This window comes from Poecilia reticulata, chromosome 2 (genome assembly GCF_904066995.2).
Source record: "Poecilia reticulata chromosome 2, P_reticulata-male-v2, whole genome shotgun sequence".
Classification (NCBI taxonomy): Eukaryota; Metazoa; Chordata; class Actinopteri; order Cyprinodontiformes; family Poeciliidae; genus Poecilia; species Poecilia reticulata.
Window position 1 is genome coordinate 29,031,871 of NC_088831.1, and position 18,681 is coordinate 29,050,551.

At 39.2% G+C, this 18,681-nt stretch overlaps 1 protein-coding gene across 7 annotated transcripts in view; it reads right to left on the reverse strand.

Moving 5' to 3' along the window:
- The window catches only part of frmpd4 (FERM and PDZ domain containing 4), a 53,612-nt gene that overhangs the window by 2,467 nt on the left and 32,464 nt on the right, over positions 1–18,681 (reverse strand). For all 7 annotated transcript variants that reach the window (XM_008400422.3, XM_008400432.3, XM_008400440.3 and 4 more), the window contains 14 exons: positions 14,370–14,530; positions 14,001–14,103; positions 12,283–12,328; positions 11,302–11,406; positions 9,781–9,888; positions 9,257–9,388; positions 7,796–7,915; positions 7,450–7,586; positions 7,107–7,233; positions 6,315–6,404; positions 6,038–6,220; positions 5,801–5,924; positions 4,737–5,708; positions 1,946–3,106 (listed from right to left, as the gene is read on the reverse strand). In XM_008400422.3, the coding sequence (XP_008398644.1) occupies positions 1,946–3,106; positions 4,737–5,708; positions 5,801–5,924; positions 6,038–6,220; positions 6,315–6,404; positions 7,107–7,233; positions 7,450–7,586; positions 7,796–7,915; positions 9,257–9,388; positions 9,781–9,888; positions 11,302–11,406; positions 12,283–12,328; positions 14,001–14,103; positions 14,370–14,530 (3,569 nt within the window). The remainder of the gene's footprint in view (positions 1–1,945; positions 3,107–4,736; positions 5,709–5,800; positions 5,925–6,037; positions 6,221–6,314; positions 6,405–7,106; positions 7,234–7,449; positions 7,587–7,795; positions 7,916–9,256; positions 9,389–9,780; positions 9,889–11,301; positions 11,407–12,282; positions 12,329–14,000; positions 14,104–14,369; positions 14,531–18,681) is intronic.

Below are 18,681 nucleotides of genomic sequence, written 5' to 3' on the forward strand. Positions count from 1 at the left end.
CACCAGCCACTTTTCGTAGATACACATGCTCAATGGTTTGCCAACAACAACAGAAAATTTGTCAAAAACATGGAAAGAACCAGTGGTTGTTCTCCTTCTTTTAATTATTAATGCCTTAAAAATAAGAAGTTTACACAACAAATGAGCGCTATCTCTTTAAACAATGAGGGAGTGAGCTCAGGTTATGAAGTCATGGCTCTGGTTTCTTGATTAATCTAATGACAAATTCAAAATAAATCAACAATATAAAGGAGAGAGCTGTAAGTCTGCACAAGTCTGGTTCATCACTGGGAACATTTTCCAGATGCTTGACAATGAACTGCTTTTATTTGTTAAACATGTAGAGATACTATATCATGGAAATGTCCAAACATCATACTGCTCAAGAAGGAGAAGTATGATGCAGTTCTGTGTTCCAGAAATGAACTTGTTTTGGTCCGAAATGTGCAAATTAATCGCAGAGCAAAATTGCAAAAATAAGTCAGTTCTAAAGGCAGATATTTGTTAACCCTAACACCAGTAAAGTGGCTGGTAAGAGTACATTTTCTCATTTTCACCAATTATAATCAACATAAGACATTTTTCCTTCAAGAAACAAACAAAAAAAAAACAAGGTACTCTTTTCTGAGACATAATTGAAACATGCAAGTAAGAGCAATTTCAAACTAGCAATAAACATTTAGGTGGGGTTCTCAAGTTTTATGCACTCAGGCAGTCTGCACTTCTCGCATAGTTTCATGTCACACGTTTGTTGTTCACACGTTTGTTGTCACATGAACTGAGGCACAAGTTTTACACCTAAAGATGTTGTAGCACAGTGGTGCCCAAAGTTGGTTCTCGAGGGCCGGCATCCTACGTGTTTTAGTTATCTCCCTGGTTTAACACACCTGGATCAAATAATGTCTCGTTAGAAGGCCTAAGAAGAACATTGACATGATGAAAAGGTTGTTACTACCACTACGGAGAGAACTATAAGATACAGGATGCTGGCCCTCGAGGACCGACTTTAGGCACCCCTGTAAAAAAAGAGCTTTACACTAGTACATCCTTTGTGCAACAAATTGCCAAAACTAAACCATTATAATTTATGTAGCCTACAATTCTAAGCGGTTGGAGTCTTATTAGCTTATTAAATCAGAAAATAAGACCAAATCGATTTCCATTTTATTTACTTCAAGCATGTGTCAAACTTCATCATAGCAGACATCATCTGCATACTGTATCATGAGATTAAGTAAAAGTGTTAATTAATTATTGCAACATTTTCATGATATTTATGCAAATATTGTAAAGGTGTATGCAGTAAATACTGTATTTCTAACCTCTTTCCTGTCTAGAAAGTTCATGGTGGAGATGGATAATATATTTGGTGTGGTACAGTTTCAGATGTGGATAAATAGGAAATTTAATGCTATGTATTTGTTTGTTTATAAGCCATATAAATGTAACAATGTGTAGGTATAATGCTGTCAAATAGCTTCCAATCGTTGAGGCTGCACGATTATAGATAGATTATAGATAGATCATAGATTATTTTTTGGACACTGTTGAGTAGATATAATTTGTTTTAACGAACAAATTATATTCGTTAAAACGAGCCATATATTCTGGCTCAGTAAGGCCAGAATATATGGTTTCTGCTCTCTCTTGGCCTTTCAAATGTTCCTCAAGTAAAAGAAAATGTAGATCCTCAGAAAGCCTTCCACAACAGGTTAGGATAATATCTCCTGAATAGTTTCTGAAAAAAACAAACTGCTGGTAACTTTTTTCAAAAAGCAAAGATAATATTTAATCTAAATGCCAAGGCCAGTATTTAATAGAAAAAAAACCCAAAACGTTTGATACCAGTGTGAGAATGGAATGCTTGGTGAATGTGTTTTATTTCCTTTAATTATGTTTTTCTACAGAAACAAAGTAGAGATGTCCCCTAGTGTTTTTGTCTTACCTGTGGTTTCTTTTATCTTGGGCATTTTGTGACTGCTCCCAAACCCTGGCTCAGCACTGGTCGCTGCATGGATTTTTCTCATCAGGGTGGGGTCCATTGTGTGCCCTGCTTTCCCCTGCACTGTGGGTCCGTAGGCCTTCTCCTCAGCCCCAGCTGCATAGCTCATCCCCTTTAGCGAAGACTCTGATAGCACATGCATACTGTCTGTGGCACAAAGGGGAGAGTCCATTGGAGTGACACAACTGCTGCTGCCGGTGCTACAACCCGCATCTATTGACGAGCACTGTGAGCTCTGCAGAGAATGAACGCCTTCACTTTGTATCGATGACATGCGCTTGCTGACATGGTATTCATACATCCGTGTGACATCCTGCTCTGACTGCGAAAGCTTGATCTGTTTCTTATTGTCCTGTGAAGTAGCATCACTCTCAGCGGGGAAGGGCCCTTTGGATGGGGAGATGAGATGGGCATTTAACTGGTGGTTTCTTTCGTCTGACTCCTGGTTCTCTCCCTTTGCTGTCAGCCTATCTGCGTGGGAAGCCTGTGAGTCACTTGCACATTCTGGTGCAAGATTCTCTGCCATTTTGCTTCCCGGTGCTCTCTGCTGCCATTTTTGATGCCTGTCTTTGCAGTGAGTTCTCCCTAGATCAAGTTGATTCATGTAATAGGAATCTCTTACGGTGAAAGCGTTGTACTTCCCTACAAGATGAGGGGGCTCGTCCTTAGCGGAATCTAGAGAAGTCGAGTTAGATTTTTCAGAGGAACTGCATCTATCTCCTTGGATACTGCTCTCCGCCTCCCTCTGTTTCCCTCTCTGTCTGCTCATTAGGGAGCCCATGTGCATCTTGGTGAAGAATTCACTGACTGATTTGATTTCCATAGTATCTGGTTCCATCTCACCGCCATCTGAGTGGAAAATCTGAGAGGAGGTAACGGCCGAGGAATTAGCTTCCTCCGGATTCTCATCACGAGTCGTGCAAACCTCTGCCTTTTCTTCATTCATGGCACGGCATCCTTCTGTCATGGCTACATGCATCCTCAGGTGGTTTTCTGAATGCCTCTGAGCAGCGGCTAACTCTGAACTCTCGGTCATCTCAGAGGAGTTCGTCTCATTGCCAGAGTCGGAAGACTCTGGGCTAAATGCTCGTGATATTTGTACACCTGCGTACCACACATACAAAAGAAGAATACGTTATTAAAGATTTCTTCTTAAGCAAATGGCTCATATCAAGGAATAAATCAGCTATATTTTGTAGAAACAATAACATAAATTAATGTAAAAAAGGGATCCAAACACAGTAATAGATGTAAATCAATTTGGAAATAATGAAAAAAAAAACTTACTGACAACATTAGATCTTACTGACAATGCCCAATTATGTTTAAAATTTATAAAATCCTCCTGTATGCTGGGATACTGAAAAACACTTTATGGAACATCACGTCTGTGTAGTGAGAGAATGTCTTGACATTATTTTCCTATGACATCATGTTTTCTTAGATCATTGAAACTGAAGGCAGCTGTAGATTTAAATCAGTTGTGTGACAAGGTAAAAAGCATAGAAATTGTTTTTCATAACTGCATGCTTTGTCTGTGTAATGTGCTCTTTACTGGATTGGGATTTGTAGTTTCACAAAACCTGAATAACATTGGATGGATGGGTGAATGGGTGGGTGGGTGAATGAATGAATGAATGAATGAGTGGATGAATGGATGGGTGGGTGGATGGATGGAAAGACATTTCAAGAGAAATTTCTAAAAGACAAAATTATTGATGTAATTTAGACAAGTCAGGAAAAAATATATATATCATGAAGGATTCAGTAATTTGATATCACTGTTTTTACTGATGATATAGCTAATCATATTCTATTTATTCTATTCTATTTATTCTCTTCTATTCCATCTCCAAACCCTCTAAAATCAATAAAATTAATAGTGCAAGGTGTATCTTCAAGTAATCAGCATGTCTCTTTTTCTTAAAGGTTGGCTTTGTGGAAATAGCTCAAGTTTAACCTAATTTTGGGCCACAAATATAAAACCATGGTACTCTTGAAAACTGACGGTGAAGAAGACAAGTTAAGTAAAACTTGGACATACCAGATGGAAGAGATTCAGTTTTGTCATGGAGCTGTAACTTCTCAAATAAATTAGCCTACACACTAATGCAAGGCATGAAATAAAAAAAGATGATCGGAGCATTCTGGAGCAGTAACTCTTATTTCCTACTTTCAAAGAACTCAAGTTTGTTGCTTATCCATAATGTATCAGCATCAAAACATACACCTAAAAGTGTCTATTTGAAGAAGAAAAATCTCATTCTTAAAGGAGCCTGTAATAAAAAGATTTCTGATCTTAACAAAACCAAACATTATGGAAAGATGTGAAACTCATATTGCTCATATTGTCTTGCGTAAATAGTTTAACCAATAGCAACAGCTGCAAAAATTATTAGCACTCCTGAGGTTTGTTCTTAAAAAATAAAAGGGAACCCAGGGCTTGGTCACATCTGTTCAAAGCTATTTAGGAATATCATTTTCTGAGCATGTTAGAAGCATACCATAATGCATTTTGTGGAAAAAAACAAAAAAAAAACAATCTCAAAAATAACATGAATAACACAATGAGTACAAATGTCTCAAACGAATGAAAAAACTACTCATAAATGGAAACATTGAACACAATGGGGTTTATTAAAAAATGAGACAAAAAAATAAGAGCAAATCAAAAATGAATGGATCAAGTGAGTATAATGTTAGTGGATGAATGTTACAATAGTATAAGGAGAACCTGTGCTGCTCTCGGACTGTGCAGGACTCTGTTCTTCGGAAGCAGCCAGGGCTTCGAGTGCCTGCAGGGTGGACACCACTGCATCGTCCAGAGGCTCCTCAGGACCCTCCGCTCGGTGTGTGGGGACAGAGTCTATTAGAGAGATGGGGATATCATTGCAGGCCTCCTGGGCCCGAGGCCCAGCCCCCTGCTGTTCATCTTCGTCAGAACTGTCCCTGAAACCAGGAGGAGGAGCAGCAATGGCCATGTTGAGGGAGTGCAGAAGTACATCGTTGTCCTCCTCATCATTAACCTCTGGAGGCGGAGGGAGGGAGGTCAAGTCAATGATGTCATCACTGGACCCTGAGAGTGTCAGCAATGTGGGCTTATCAATGTCACTCATCACCAAATCTTCCTCACAGCTGATGTCATCCTCGTCTTCTGCGTCATCTGTTGTCTCCGCGTAGCAGATGTCATGCAGCAGGGGCTCCTCGATGCACTCTGTGGGACCAAAGATTTTGGTAGAGTATGGATAACCCTCCTCTATGACATCCATCATCTTATAATCCTCCTCAAGGCGCCTGTACATGTGGCTGTAATTATCTGCAATCTCTGGGCCTTCGTCCATCAGTCTCTGGTAACCCAGGTTTTGGGGGTTCACGCTGTCCAGAGGGGGTTCCCCAAATATGAAGGAAACCTTTGCATTTCTGGATGAATCTGGCGGCTTAGGTCTTGGTATATTGAGATAAGTCTGGGAGCAAGAAACTCTGCAGCACTCCGCTCTCTCTGCCCTGTGAACAGAGTGCTGAGGCTGGTGAATCTCTGTCACGTACACAGGCTGGACTTCACATCTACTGTGGTCAAGGTATTCACACTGCTGGTCTAAGTAATCTTGGCTGCACCTCTGGTTATTTCTGTCCTCACACCCTTTGTGAGGTATACTGTAAGCACACTCGATTGCCTGGTAGTTTGGTTTCGGTTTAGCCGCATGGCCTGTGAAAAAGGAACCGAGAGTCTGAATGAATATTTTTGAACACATCCTGCTGAGTCACGGATAGCTATTTCGAATCACATTGTTTCCCTACTTGTTTCCGTGTTTTTGGCCACGTTGAAGATGGAGCGCCGAGAATCTACGAGTAATCTGTAGTAGCCAGCAGTCAAACAGGCCAGATTCATTGCATCAACAGATTCCATTAACAGAGTGATGGGCTGTAAGAGAAGAAAACAATACGATGAGACAGTCCGATCAAATAAATAACAGTCAAAGTTATACAAAAAGACTTTAATAATACATCATTTTTCTTTAGAAATTTTGTATTAACCTTCACATCCAGAACATGCAGTTCCACTCTAACCCTGTTGTCATCTTCAGCATACATCTCGATGCGGTTAACATGGCTGAAGTCAGCCAGAAGCGCCACCAGATTTGTTTTTGTGTTTATCACATGACTGATGCCGTATTTAGGCCCCACCAGCAAAGTCACTTCTGTATACTTCTCGCCTTGCTGTAAACGGGACAGAGACGCCACATAAATATAACTAAACAGGATGTGATACTAGCTGAATGCATGCGGGGGATACCGAGACGAGCTTACTCACCACCAGAGTGGATTTGAAAACACGCCCTCCATAAAGTCTCAAATCACTGAGATACTTCAGATAATGCACCTTTGCCTGCAGTGCAGTCAGCTGAAGAGGTGATGAACAGAGGGACATAGTGTCAGATGTAAACTAAACTAAGTAAATAAAAGTTGTAAAGCAGAATATGAAAAAAAACATCGTCTCATATTTAAGCATTGCCTTGCCGAAGTAATCATACCTCTTGAACTTTTTCACGTTTAGCTACTTTATAACCACACACTGCAACGTGATCAAATTATATTTTGGACAAAGGTAAATGGAAGTGGAATGATGTATGCAGGCTCTTTTACACTGCTACCTTTCTAAAACTCTTCTAAAAAGCCACCTCATTAGAAAACGTACTCCTGGGTATCTTAGGATATTTTTCTTCAGGTGGGAAAGATGGATGGAGATTATGGACGGTCAGTCCTGGAAAAAAACCTGTTAGAGGCTGCAAAAGACTTTAGACTTCACTCTCCTGCAGAACATGATCCTATCTTTGCTTTAAAGCAAAAAAGCATGAAAACCGTGAGTTGATGTGTGTTATTATACTTCCACTTCACAATTATGCATCAATTTGTGCTGGTTTATCACCCAAAACCCCAGTAAAATACACAGAAATTTGTGTTTGTAATAAATGTAGCAAAACATAAGTTTATCAATACCTCCACAGTACTATAGATCTTAACTCTCCACTAGGTGGTATCCTTGAGTAAGATGTGCAAATAAAACAGAGATAAAAAAGAATACAGTGGATAAGTAACTCCTTACCTTTTTGCCAGGAGGCACCAGGTTTTGGTTAGTTTTCAAGATGTGGGTGAGAGCTTTTTTGATATTCTTCTCTTTCATGCTAGACAACACCGCAGGTGGCAGGAATAATGCCAGACCCCACTCCTTCCTGTGGATACAGATAAGCCACTATTAAAAATTATTTTTATCACTCAAAGCGGGTCCTTTGATTAAAGTTACAATTATCAGACTATTAAAGCAGAGGCAGAGATGTAAGGCCATAGTATGATTAACATCACCGCATTGTTGTACCTTCTAGACCAAGTTGCTAAAAACAAAGAAAGGTGCCACTGTCTCAGTGCATCGTGAAACCTGATCTACTTACTCAATATACTTCAGAGAAACTTTCTGAGACTGCTTGGTATTGATGGTCAGAATGTACATTTGCAGGGCAGCCAGGCGAAGAGCTGTGTCATATTTCAGTTCTGACCCGAATCTCTCCAACACCACATCATTACAGCTCTGAAAGGAGGCGCAGAGAGATGCAACGGGAAACCTAGTTTTATTCACTTCTATCCATGGAATCCAAAACAACACCATGCACACACAGTGAGTGTTTGCAGAATGAGAAGTCTGACTCATGGCTGCTGTCATTTTGCAAATGTAAAATAAGCAACAGCTACTGCTGCTCTAAAAGCTATTTCTGTGTGTGTGGACTCTTGCATTTTCACCTGAACGTAGAGGTACTCAAAGGCTACCGCATCTCTTCTTAGCAGGTCCACGGGATCCTTTGGGACAAAAGTGATCCGAAAGAAGCACTTCATCTTGTGTGAGCCTGGCCTCTGTGTCACCTGGAGCATGATCCCAAAATGAGAAGCGTTAGGTTAGTTATTATAAGTTTTTTGTGCTTGAACCTTTCTGTGGTTAAAAAACATACCAATGTGATTTATTTTTTTTATCTGAAGAAGTAATGACTTTGAATAACTGAAGTGAAAATTGAAAATACATTATTCAATTAAAAGACTAGGATTTAAGGAACTATTTGACAATTATTGTTTAGCTTTCCAGCATTATGGATTAAAATATCAGTGTTCCCGCAGTACAGTAATTATGGTAAGTTAAGACAGTCATAACATATGCAAATATGGACAAATATTGATTTCTTCTACTGGAATTAAATTAATGTGCACGTTACCTCACAGATGAGTTACCTACAACATTTTATGTAACCTGCAGAGACCTCTTAAAAAAAAAGAACTAGTAGCATTTGGTGAGAAAGAAGTGGAATACATGCAGTAAATGACCCGGGAGCAGGAACCAAACCCGTGACAACCGGGTTGAGAACTGTAGCCTCTGTACATGGTGCACCCGCTTTACCAACTGAGCCACCCAGCACCATCAACAAGAAGGTTTCTATGAACCTGAATATCAAATTTTGCAACAAGAAAAGCATCAAAAATAAGTAAATTACAACTGGCATTTTCATTGCGTTTCAAATACGTTTTTGGGACAAAACAACTTTTCTAATATGTGTAGCAACTCTGAATCGGATTGACTGGGCACTCCTCTATGCAGTACAAGTGTAGCATTTTCATGAAGATTAAAATGTGAACTTCTCCTCCCTCACCAAAACACACTCTGCTTGAGACATTTTTTCCCCCCAGAATTAAAAAAAGCTGTAACAATCTTGATTTCAAGGCAGGAATACCCAAGGCTGTGGGGCAAGGATGAAACAAAGTTTACGCCATGACAATGACAAATCGCTCTGTGGCATTAGCAGCCAAACTATCAGTGCAACTGCTGTGGTTGTTGCATGAAGATTCTCAGGGTCTTTTGACATATTTTTTATCTTAACTTTCAGTCAAACCAGCTTAATTTTTTTTCTTGTATAGCCGTTGGTGTCTGCTTCAAGTTTTGTCGGTTTTACATAACATCCTTACACTTCCTCAGCACTCTTTGGCTGAAAGGTTTGACAGCTTAATTTCTTTCTGTTACTTTTGATTTTACACGTTGTATGCCCTTAAATATCTTCTGTCTTCTTTTGAAATAATGTACAGAAAAGTGTACAAAACTGGTCATGCAGATAAAATCACAATTATTTTTAGTGGACAAACTAATAACTTTTTTTTGTGAATTTGTCCAAAGTGAACTGAACAGCTGCTCTATCTTTCTATCCATGGTTGTGTTCTCACCTGAGTTAGCATCTCCTGCTCATGCAGGAGCATGAGTTTGCTGGCAGATCCTTCAGCTCTTTGCTCCAGCATTAAAGAGAAGTGCTCAATGCACTTAATGGATAGCTTTTCTTGCAAGGTCAAGATGACGTCCTTCAAGATAGACAATGTCACAGTTAATACGACATAGACAATGTGCAGATTGAGCAGCTTCCTTGTGCTCAGCTAAGCTCAGTCATGCACAGAAATCATTCTCACAGCCTAGAATGTTTAAAAGCATCACAATTATAACATACATTTAGACTTCCACCTGCCAAAAAAAAAAAAAAAAATGCAAGGGGCAAATGTAAATCGCTACATTCGCCTCTCCTTCACAATTAATTATATGGCAACTGCTTTTTGATTGCATCATAAGTTCACTTGAAGTACGGCTTTGAATGCCACGGTGAAGAGGAAAGGTTGCGCTTCATAAAGTAAAACCTCAACAGGCTTTTAGATTACATAACAGCATTTCAGTGTGAAAGGAGACTCTTACCAGCACCTACCTTAATGGATGTATTGCTGTCAAATCTAAATGATTTAGTCTGGCCATTTTCCAGGTATACCTTCAAAACATTTGGCATAAAAAGAAGGGAGTTGTCCTTTACTGTTTCCTGAGAAGAAAAGGAAAATTGTATGATCAACAACTCTCTTTATAAAGAGAAAGGTCCTTAAACTATACTTGTAAGAGACCAGTGAAGCCTTCCACTAAAGGAACATGTTATGCAGGGCTTCTTCTTTTAAACCATTTCATATTCTGTCACTTTGTCGTCACAAAGTGACAGGGCATCACAAAGTAACCTTGAAGTACAAAGGAGTCAGAAAATGACTGATTGTTAAAAAACTAAAAAGTTTAAACTACCTTTTTATTCAGCTTTATTCCGATACCTCTATACAATATCCAGTGCAAACATTGTCATTCAAAAAATAATCCCATTACTAAGCTGCAAACCCAGCTGTTCAGTAAGTTTGTTAGAAAATATTAGGGAACAAACAGCAAAAAAAAAAAAAAAAAAGCAGAAGGGTCATAAATATAGTTGTGGAGGAGTTTAAAGCAGGGTGACAGTAAAAAAAAAAAACACCCTGGGTTCGCAACCCACCCACCACTACTTTGATGGATCATCTGAATGATTCAAATGACTGACTGCTTTCCATACAGTCTCGCTGATTTTTCAAACAAGCATTAGTACAAAAAGGACCACCTGATTTGTTAATGAGTAGAAAAATTATGCTAAAAACAGGGCAAAGTTGAAAGGAAATCTAGAGGCTACGAAAGACTTGAATTTGACATGAATGCCAGTGAATGAAGCTTTTAATGCATATTATTTAATGTGTTTTATTATGGGTTTAATGGCCAGGAAGGGGATCCATTCCCTGAGAAGAGGAGGACTACCAACAGAAGACAAGTGAAGGCCAAGCAACAGAGCAGAGCCTGAAGGATGCAGCAGAGAAGGGCAGCAGGAGTTGTAGCAGAGGCGCCAGTCAGTGGACATCAGGGATTCAATTCTAAGGCTCTGCCCTTTGAGTGAGTATGACAATTATTGTTTTCCTCCTCAGTTTTACCAAGGGAGAATGACTTGGGCAAAGCACTCTACCTAAAAACGGGGATATATGAACACTGCTTGGCTCTCTTTCCTTGATACCCTCATTGAATCTTCTTTTCTGTGACTCGCCTATTAATTATAGGAAGCAATTGCACAGGAACTTCTTTTTTATCTGTCTGTGGCAGTATCCTCACATTTACTGCCCCTTGTTAGTGCAAAAAAAGACATCTTTGTTTTGCCACCACTTTTTCCTTTGTTAAGACGCATTGAACCAATAGTAACTATTTTCTCTCTTCATCTCTTGCTGTCGGTTATGTGCTTTCGCACAATGAGAGGGCATTACAGGACACCATTACTTGAAGGCCATCAAAGGGATGCTGTTTATATCATATAGATAAAGCTAAGGATTTAATAAATCACAGTCTGTCTTTTTCACCTCTAAATCTAAAGCTGACCAAGAAGAGTTCTTTTGGTTTCACTTACCGGGACCTGTCCGTTGACGATGACCTCTTCAGCAAAGCGGACTTTAACAGGATTTGTCTTTAACTTGGCCTTTTTTGCTGCGCTGATGAATGCAGATTTGGGTGACTTTTAGAGAGAGAGAACAAAGACAAAAAAAGAAGCAGGAATTTAAAGGACAATCAGCTTCCACTTCAAAACGAATCACAAGTGTGATTAGAGGAAATAATTCCCCATTAAAACATGTTAACTCTTCTTTGGTGTGACACGATTAGGATAATACTAATCAAGAACATGACAATGAGAATAATCCTTTTGTTGTCATATCACAGAATGTAAAAAAAAAATAAAATCTGTAAACATGAGTAATCACAGGATGAATTACTCCAACTTAATCTGTTTATAAATATTTAACAGTCTCTAAGTGGTTCTTATTAAGTACTTGACACCACAGACATTGCATGAAAGAATCATTTTGCATTCACAATGACTCGAAGATTGCAGTTTTATACCAAATGTATTTGATATTACGACGAGCTATGCGTTTGAGTTTCTTGCCACATAAGAAAACTCAAACAATATGTCTTCTTTTCTTTGATGATGTTCTGACAATTTTTTTTGTCTGTTTTTGGAAGGAAACCGTGCAAAACACCATTTCCAGTAACTTATTATGTGAACTGTAAACAAAGGCTGCAGAGAGGCTATGCTCCTGGCACTGAGTGTTCGCTACCATCTGGTGCATTGTATCTCTAGGAAATGTTGTTGTTGCAGGTTCATACAAAGTCCTGTGTGGTTCTGACTCCCTACATATAAGGGCACTCAAAAGGTTTGTCTTTGTTTGAGTAGCTCAAGTTCTAACTTTACTGGCATCACAGAAAGAGTGCCAGCACAAACATATGGCGTGATTAATTACTTGCTTTCATAGAGTCAACAAAATAATCACTTCCAAATGCTCATATGGCCTATAGGGATGAATTCAATTTCACTCATAGGGGAGATACTCACTGGGTATGGTTGAATAACAGTCAGCACTATGGACTCTTTACAGCTCCTATGAGACAAAAAGAAAAGTAAATGAGGCAATTTTTTTTCCTTTTTATTTCTGCTTGACATAATGCAAAAGGGATGCTCCATGTCTCAAAAGCCAGATCATGACACCAGGGCATCAATATACCCAGGACCCCACAATCACCCACCCCTTAAGACTTTTCTATCCAAAGCTTGCAGGCCTACATGGAGGTAATTTACTATTTCAGCAAAGGCTTAGCCACGGGGAAGACTCCACTCTGAGGTCTAACGCCAGGAGGATTCACTGGTCTTCCTAATCTCAATGAGTTATGACAATATTTTTGGTCTTTCTTCATCAAGGTCTGATCCCTTTGCCTGAGGCTACTTTACTATGGGAGACCCTGGTTTTAGCCAAAGCCCTACCTTGAACACAATGCTGTTTGTGGGGCATATGGATAGAATCTCAAGGCTTGGGACAGGAGATTGTTAGATCTGGAAATCTTGAACTGTCATCTTTGGTTTTTGTAGGTGATGGGGTTATGTTGGCCTCTTTGAGTCATGACCTCCAGAATGCACTGGATCAGAAACCAAGTTTGAGACTGCCATGATGAGAGTCAGATGTTTGCCAATTGGAAAGTTTAGAACCCTCAACCCGGTGAACCACAGTTTTTACTGGGTTAAGGATCTGTCTTTGCTTGAAGCAGAGGAGTTCAAGTATCTTGGTGTCTTGATTGAGAGTACTGGTAGGTTGGAGCAGGTGATGGCCTGGGACCAAGTCATCAGCAATGTGGCTGAAGCTTCAATTGTCAAGATGAAGACTTGCAAACAAGCAAGCTAACTTCTCACTTTATCTATTTTCTGACCCTCACCAATCACAATGAGATATGAATCATCACTGAAAGAATGAGATTCTGGAACAAAGTGGTTAAAACAAGCTTCATCCATGGGGTGTCTGCACTCAGCTTTAGTAACAGGGTGCAGAGCTCCTTCATCCAGACGGAGCTCAAAGTACAGCTGCTCCTCCTCTTCATCAAAAAGAGAAAACTGATGTAGTCTGATCATTGATGCCAACTGGTAGCTCCATGTTAGAGGTTTACAGTGGAAACTAAGACTGTGTAGAAAAGCCCAGTGCAGATCCAGATCTCACAGGACAGACTGTGTCTCCATACCATGATGCCTGGGTTTCCCACCATGGAGCAACTACTCCCATGACCCCCATGATTTCACATAAGCAGAAGGCAATGAATGGATTAAAGATTTGAAAAAATAAAGTGTGGTTAACATAAAAATATTGAAGATAGCAGAAAAGTGCATGTGCCTGACATTTGTTTCCCAAGGAAGTATATTGAATTAACTGAGAAAATCCATTCAAATCCATTAGATCTGTGAAGCATAGGCCACATACCTTATTACACCACTCATATAGCAGTCACCCACCATCAATGACTCAGGTGTATCAGTGATTAATCTAAATCACATTGGATGGCACGGGTGGTTAGAGTAATGTGCATACATCAGTTCAGTAGAACATACCCCTTCAGAATTATATCAGCAAAACACAAAACATCATATTGCCAATAAACAGGTATGAAGGATATATCGTCTTTAAAAGCCCGACAGTGAATAATATTAATATCAGAATCCTCATTAAAGTAAAATACTTTTGTTGGTATTCAATTATCCACGACAGTTGTGACACAAGGCAAATGTCTTACCTGACAAGGTCGATAACCCTTTCCCTGGGTGCTGAGCTGACTGGCTCATCATTAATCATGATGATCTCGTCCCCGGGGATCAGTTTGCCTTCAGATGGACCCCCTGCCACAACATACCAAACAACACTTCAGGCACACACACGTGTTGTTCAGAACGCTCTCCGTTTTCTAAGTGTCCTGTCTTGTGGCCAAAGCTGTAATGAACGCTTACTCATCGAGGGCTGTTAAAAATCACTGAATCATCGGCGTAAGTGGGTTTTCCTCCAAGCTACTACATTTTAGGTGGATTTCATCTCGTGATGTGGCTGTGGACTGAATGAGTCAGTGTTGTATGGAGAACTCAGCGTGCAGGTGGGTCATTCTCATTACCTGGAGTAACTGAGCGGACAACCACAGGTTTCTCGCTTCCTGCCACAAATCCGAAGCCAAGCACAGGGTCCCGCCTCATCTCCACCTTCCGGGGCGCGGGGGGCACAAACTTGTCTCCGTCCAGACGAACTTCCTCCAGGGAGTTACTCTGGGAGACGTGACTGGAGAAAAAATTTAAAAATATTCCCTTGTCAATTCTGCTATTTAATTAGCTTACTATAAGACTTTGTAGTATATTGTTTTCTAAGGTAATGTAGTGTATTTACATTTATTATAAACGATTAATTGTTGCTTCATGTATTCTTTAGGTACTAGGTTTCCATGATGGCCAATCATTTCATACGTTGATCAGTATTACTTCGTAGCACTATAATGTAGCAATTATCTTGTGTACGGACACACACACACAAACACCAAAACATACCAAAGCTACAAACCAAAACTCAATTGTTTCACATCTTTCATCTTCTTTTATCAGTACATTTTAAAGATACCTCCAACTCGTGCCCGCTGTAAAAGATTACTATTTCTAGCACTTTTAGTTAAAGAGATGTGCATAACTGAACACAAAGTTCACGTATTGTGTGGTATAATTTTTACACCATTTGTTCACTCTCCCTGGCTGCAGGAGCGGCAGCAGCAACTCTGCATGGTGCCAAAAGTGCTGGTTAATTAAAGCTCTGGGCAGACAGTGTGTAATTCACAGTTATTCTTAACACGCGTTCTATTCACAGCTAAATACCAACAATTAATCTTTCATGGCACAAAGACACAGTCAGATCTGTCATTTGGGTTTGCAATGTCACAAAAAAGCTGCAATGGGAATAACAAGTTTAAAGATGTTAATCGATTGTCAGAGAAAAAAAAAATGGGGGAGGATTTCTCTGCTTCGTCCAAGAACAAAGGCCATGCCATATGCCATTACAACGTCAAATGTAGGTGGTGCACAGAAAAAACAAATAAGAGTTCTGACATACAATAACGAATGTAAAAGAACAAAATAACCAACAAAACCTGTCAATAACTTGGCAGTTCTAGAACTGGGTGGCCATAATCTTTATGGCGAGGTAAACCTCAGAAGAATCTTGATAAATCTCATTCTGCATACATTTCTAACAGTGCAACATAGCATATGACGCTGCTTTTTGTTTCATAAGTATATTTGTTCAATCTGAAGATAATCATTCATCCTTAAAGAGGGACAACAACAAAGCTTTTATGGTTATTACTGCAGTGTTTGATAAGATTGTGCTTTTCCCATCAGTCCAAAATGCAGGCCTTTTTTTATTACAAATTAGTTTCTGTCCCATCCATTACTCCTATTTTATTAGGACTCAATTGAACAACATTTCCAGTTTGTATGGTTGTAACTGTATGATTTATCTTAAAAATACTCAACAAATGCTGATGAAAGTTAAGTGTAAGACTCACTGATGCTGACAGTAAGTTTTTTTTTTCTTTTCTGTTTACATTAATTAACCAAATAGTTAAAAATTATCTGGCAACTCAATATTGCTAGTAATGTTAACGATGAAATGTGTTTATTAGTGGATTCCTACATTTTTGTAAATATTATTTTTGTTTCATTCAGAAAGTAAGACAGAAATGTATTGTTTATCTTGTTATTGTAGGAGTAAAAGTAGAAGTATGTATCCACCTTTCACTGCAAGTCTCAGCCTGCTTTGTACATCAGAAACTTAAATGTTACCAAATTTTTCTTTGAAAAATAGTTCAAGCTCAGTCGAACTGGACAAAAAACATCCCAGAAGATCAATTTTCAATGCACTGAACTTCCAGTCAGTTGTGACCAGCTTCCCTGTCTCTGCTGAAGAACAAACTCCCACATCATGATGCTGCCACAACCGTGTTTCGCTGTGGAGATGCTGTAGTCATTACCTGCCATGCATAGTGTTTTTCATTCAAAAAAGTTCAATCCTGATCTTCACCTGACAAGTCACCTTATGTCACATAATTGTTTGATGTTTGTGTATTTTGAGATGACTTTCAAGGTTGATGTTAATAAAAGCATTTTAATATTTCTAATTTGGCAGACAGCTTTATGGATTAAAAAGGAGAATTAAAATCAACATTTTTTGATTTAGAGCTATGATTTTGTAATATTTGCAGAATGCGGTTTTGTATTGTTTTCCTTAAAGAGGCAAACATTTGAAAATAAGTTTCATTAAAACTAACTAGTAAAAAAATGTCTTCACAATAATGCAGTTCAATTTTAGATTCTCTGGACTTGGAGCAGTTTCCTACTTCATGAGTTCATCTTTTTTAAGCATGTTGTATATCTTTGTTTTTTTCCCTTTATGCCTGCACTGCGATTTTCACAACAGAGGCATGTCTGTTTTTATTTCAGTGCTGCCTGAGGGTTTAAAGATTACATCTTTTTGGTGCAGAATTTCAGCTTCTCTCCTATGATTTCAGCTTCTCTCCTATGACATTTCTCTGTTTTTCAAGTCTATTATTTATTAAATTATCCTTCTAAACAATGAAATAACCATAGCCTTTGCGATTACAGAGAACTAGAAATGTTATTCTTTAGTTATTCAGATTTTGGATTTTTTTAATTAGCAAATTTCATGGGAAAATTAATTAGTTTGCCAAAATAAAAACTCCTTTTAAGAAGAAACCTTGAGGCATAACAGTGTCACTCGCAGGCAGGGGTGAAAGTAGTTTTAAATTCTTGGGGGTTCTATGACAAAAGAGTATATATATATATATATATATATATATAAAAATATAATATATAATATAAATAATAATATATATAATATATAATATAAAAAAATATAATATGGTAATGGCGAACCAACCGGACATTGTGGTGGTGGATAAACAACAGAGGAAAGCCGTGTGGTGGATGTAGCAATACCAAGTGATTACAACATCAGGAAAAAGGAGCATGAGAATGGAGAAGTACCAGGGCTCAGGAGGAACTGGAAAAGACCTGGAAGGTGAAGACCACAGTGGTGCCTGTGGTCATCGGGGCCCTCGGGGCAGTCACCCCCAAACTGAGCAGTGGCTCAAACAGATCCCAGGAACAACATCAGACATCTCAGTCCAGAAATGTGCAGTTCTAGGTACAGCCAAGATACTGCGCAGAACCCTCAAGCTCCCAGGCCTCTGGTAGAGGACCCGAGCTCAGAGGATGAAGCAGACCACCCGCGGAGGGTGAGAAGGGAATTTTTTTTTTTTTTATATACAAAATGGAGTTGTATTGTATTGCAAAATCTCTTGTCACAATTTACAAATGCAGCAGCAGCAGCAAATGTTTGTAAGTTACATTTAATTTTACTTTTAAGATATTTTTAAGTCAAGTATGATTCAAAATGTTTAATTATGAAAAATCCTACTTAAATTAATGGTTTTAATATAAAATGGTCAATCTAAACTTAATATTTAACAATTAAAATCCCTTTTTTAATCCCTAGCCTCCTGAAATATACCCTTCTGAAGTCTGTCATGGCACCTCGAATGATTAAGTGATGGAGTTGCAAAGGGTTAATAGTTTGAGTCATGCAGAACTGATTTGACCATTTCCATAGCAACAATCAGAAGCAAGATATTCCCCCAGAACTACAGTGAGCTCATTGTAGCTATGACCTCATCTATGACATAGATCAAAGGACATCTGAGGTTATGAATGCTTAGGTCTCAAAACAGGAGGTTATATTCAAGCATCTCTTTAGCAGTGTGTTAGACAAATATTTTGACAATGGAGAAGATTGCTTTCACATCCATGTTTTTTCCGATTACCTTTGGTGCAGGATATTTGGTCACCAAAGGAGTGAGGAAACTTTGCAACAAGCTGTTTCCTGGGGTGACATTTGACACAAGAAGCTATAGGGATGAGTCCATCGAGTACGATGAATTTGACTCCTATCTTTTCAACCCTTCCCCGGCTGGGGAGTCACCCTCTGCTCTTATGATAGCAGCACTAGAGGAATGGAGCCGTCAAAAAAGGTCTGCCACTTCCCCGGCTGGGGAAGTTGGCGGTGAAAAGGAGACCCTTGATTCCGAAACCGTCACCTCTGCACTTATGATAGCGGCATTGAATCAGTGGACCCGTCGAAAGAGGGCTGGGAAAGGTTGCTTAGACCAAACGGTCTCAAGGAATCTCACGAAAGCGGCATTAGAAGACCGGACACCTAAAGAGAGATCTGCCCGACGGGACGATTTGGCTGATCTTTCGTCAGAGGAAGTTTCCTCTGAAGAGACTTTGACTTGTGCACTGGATCCCTATAATGTACGACATCTTATGATACCGGAATTTGCCCCAAGGAGAACTCACAATCAAAGTGCT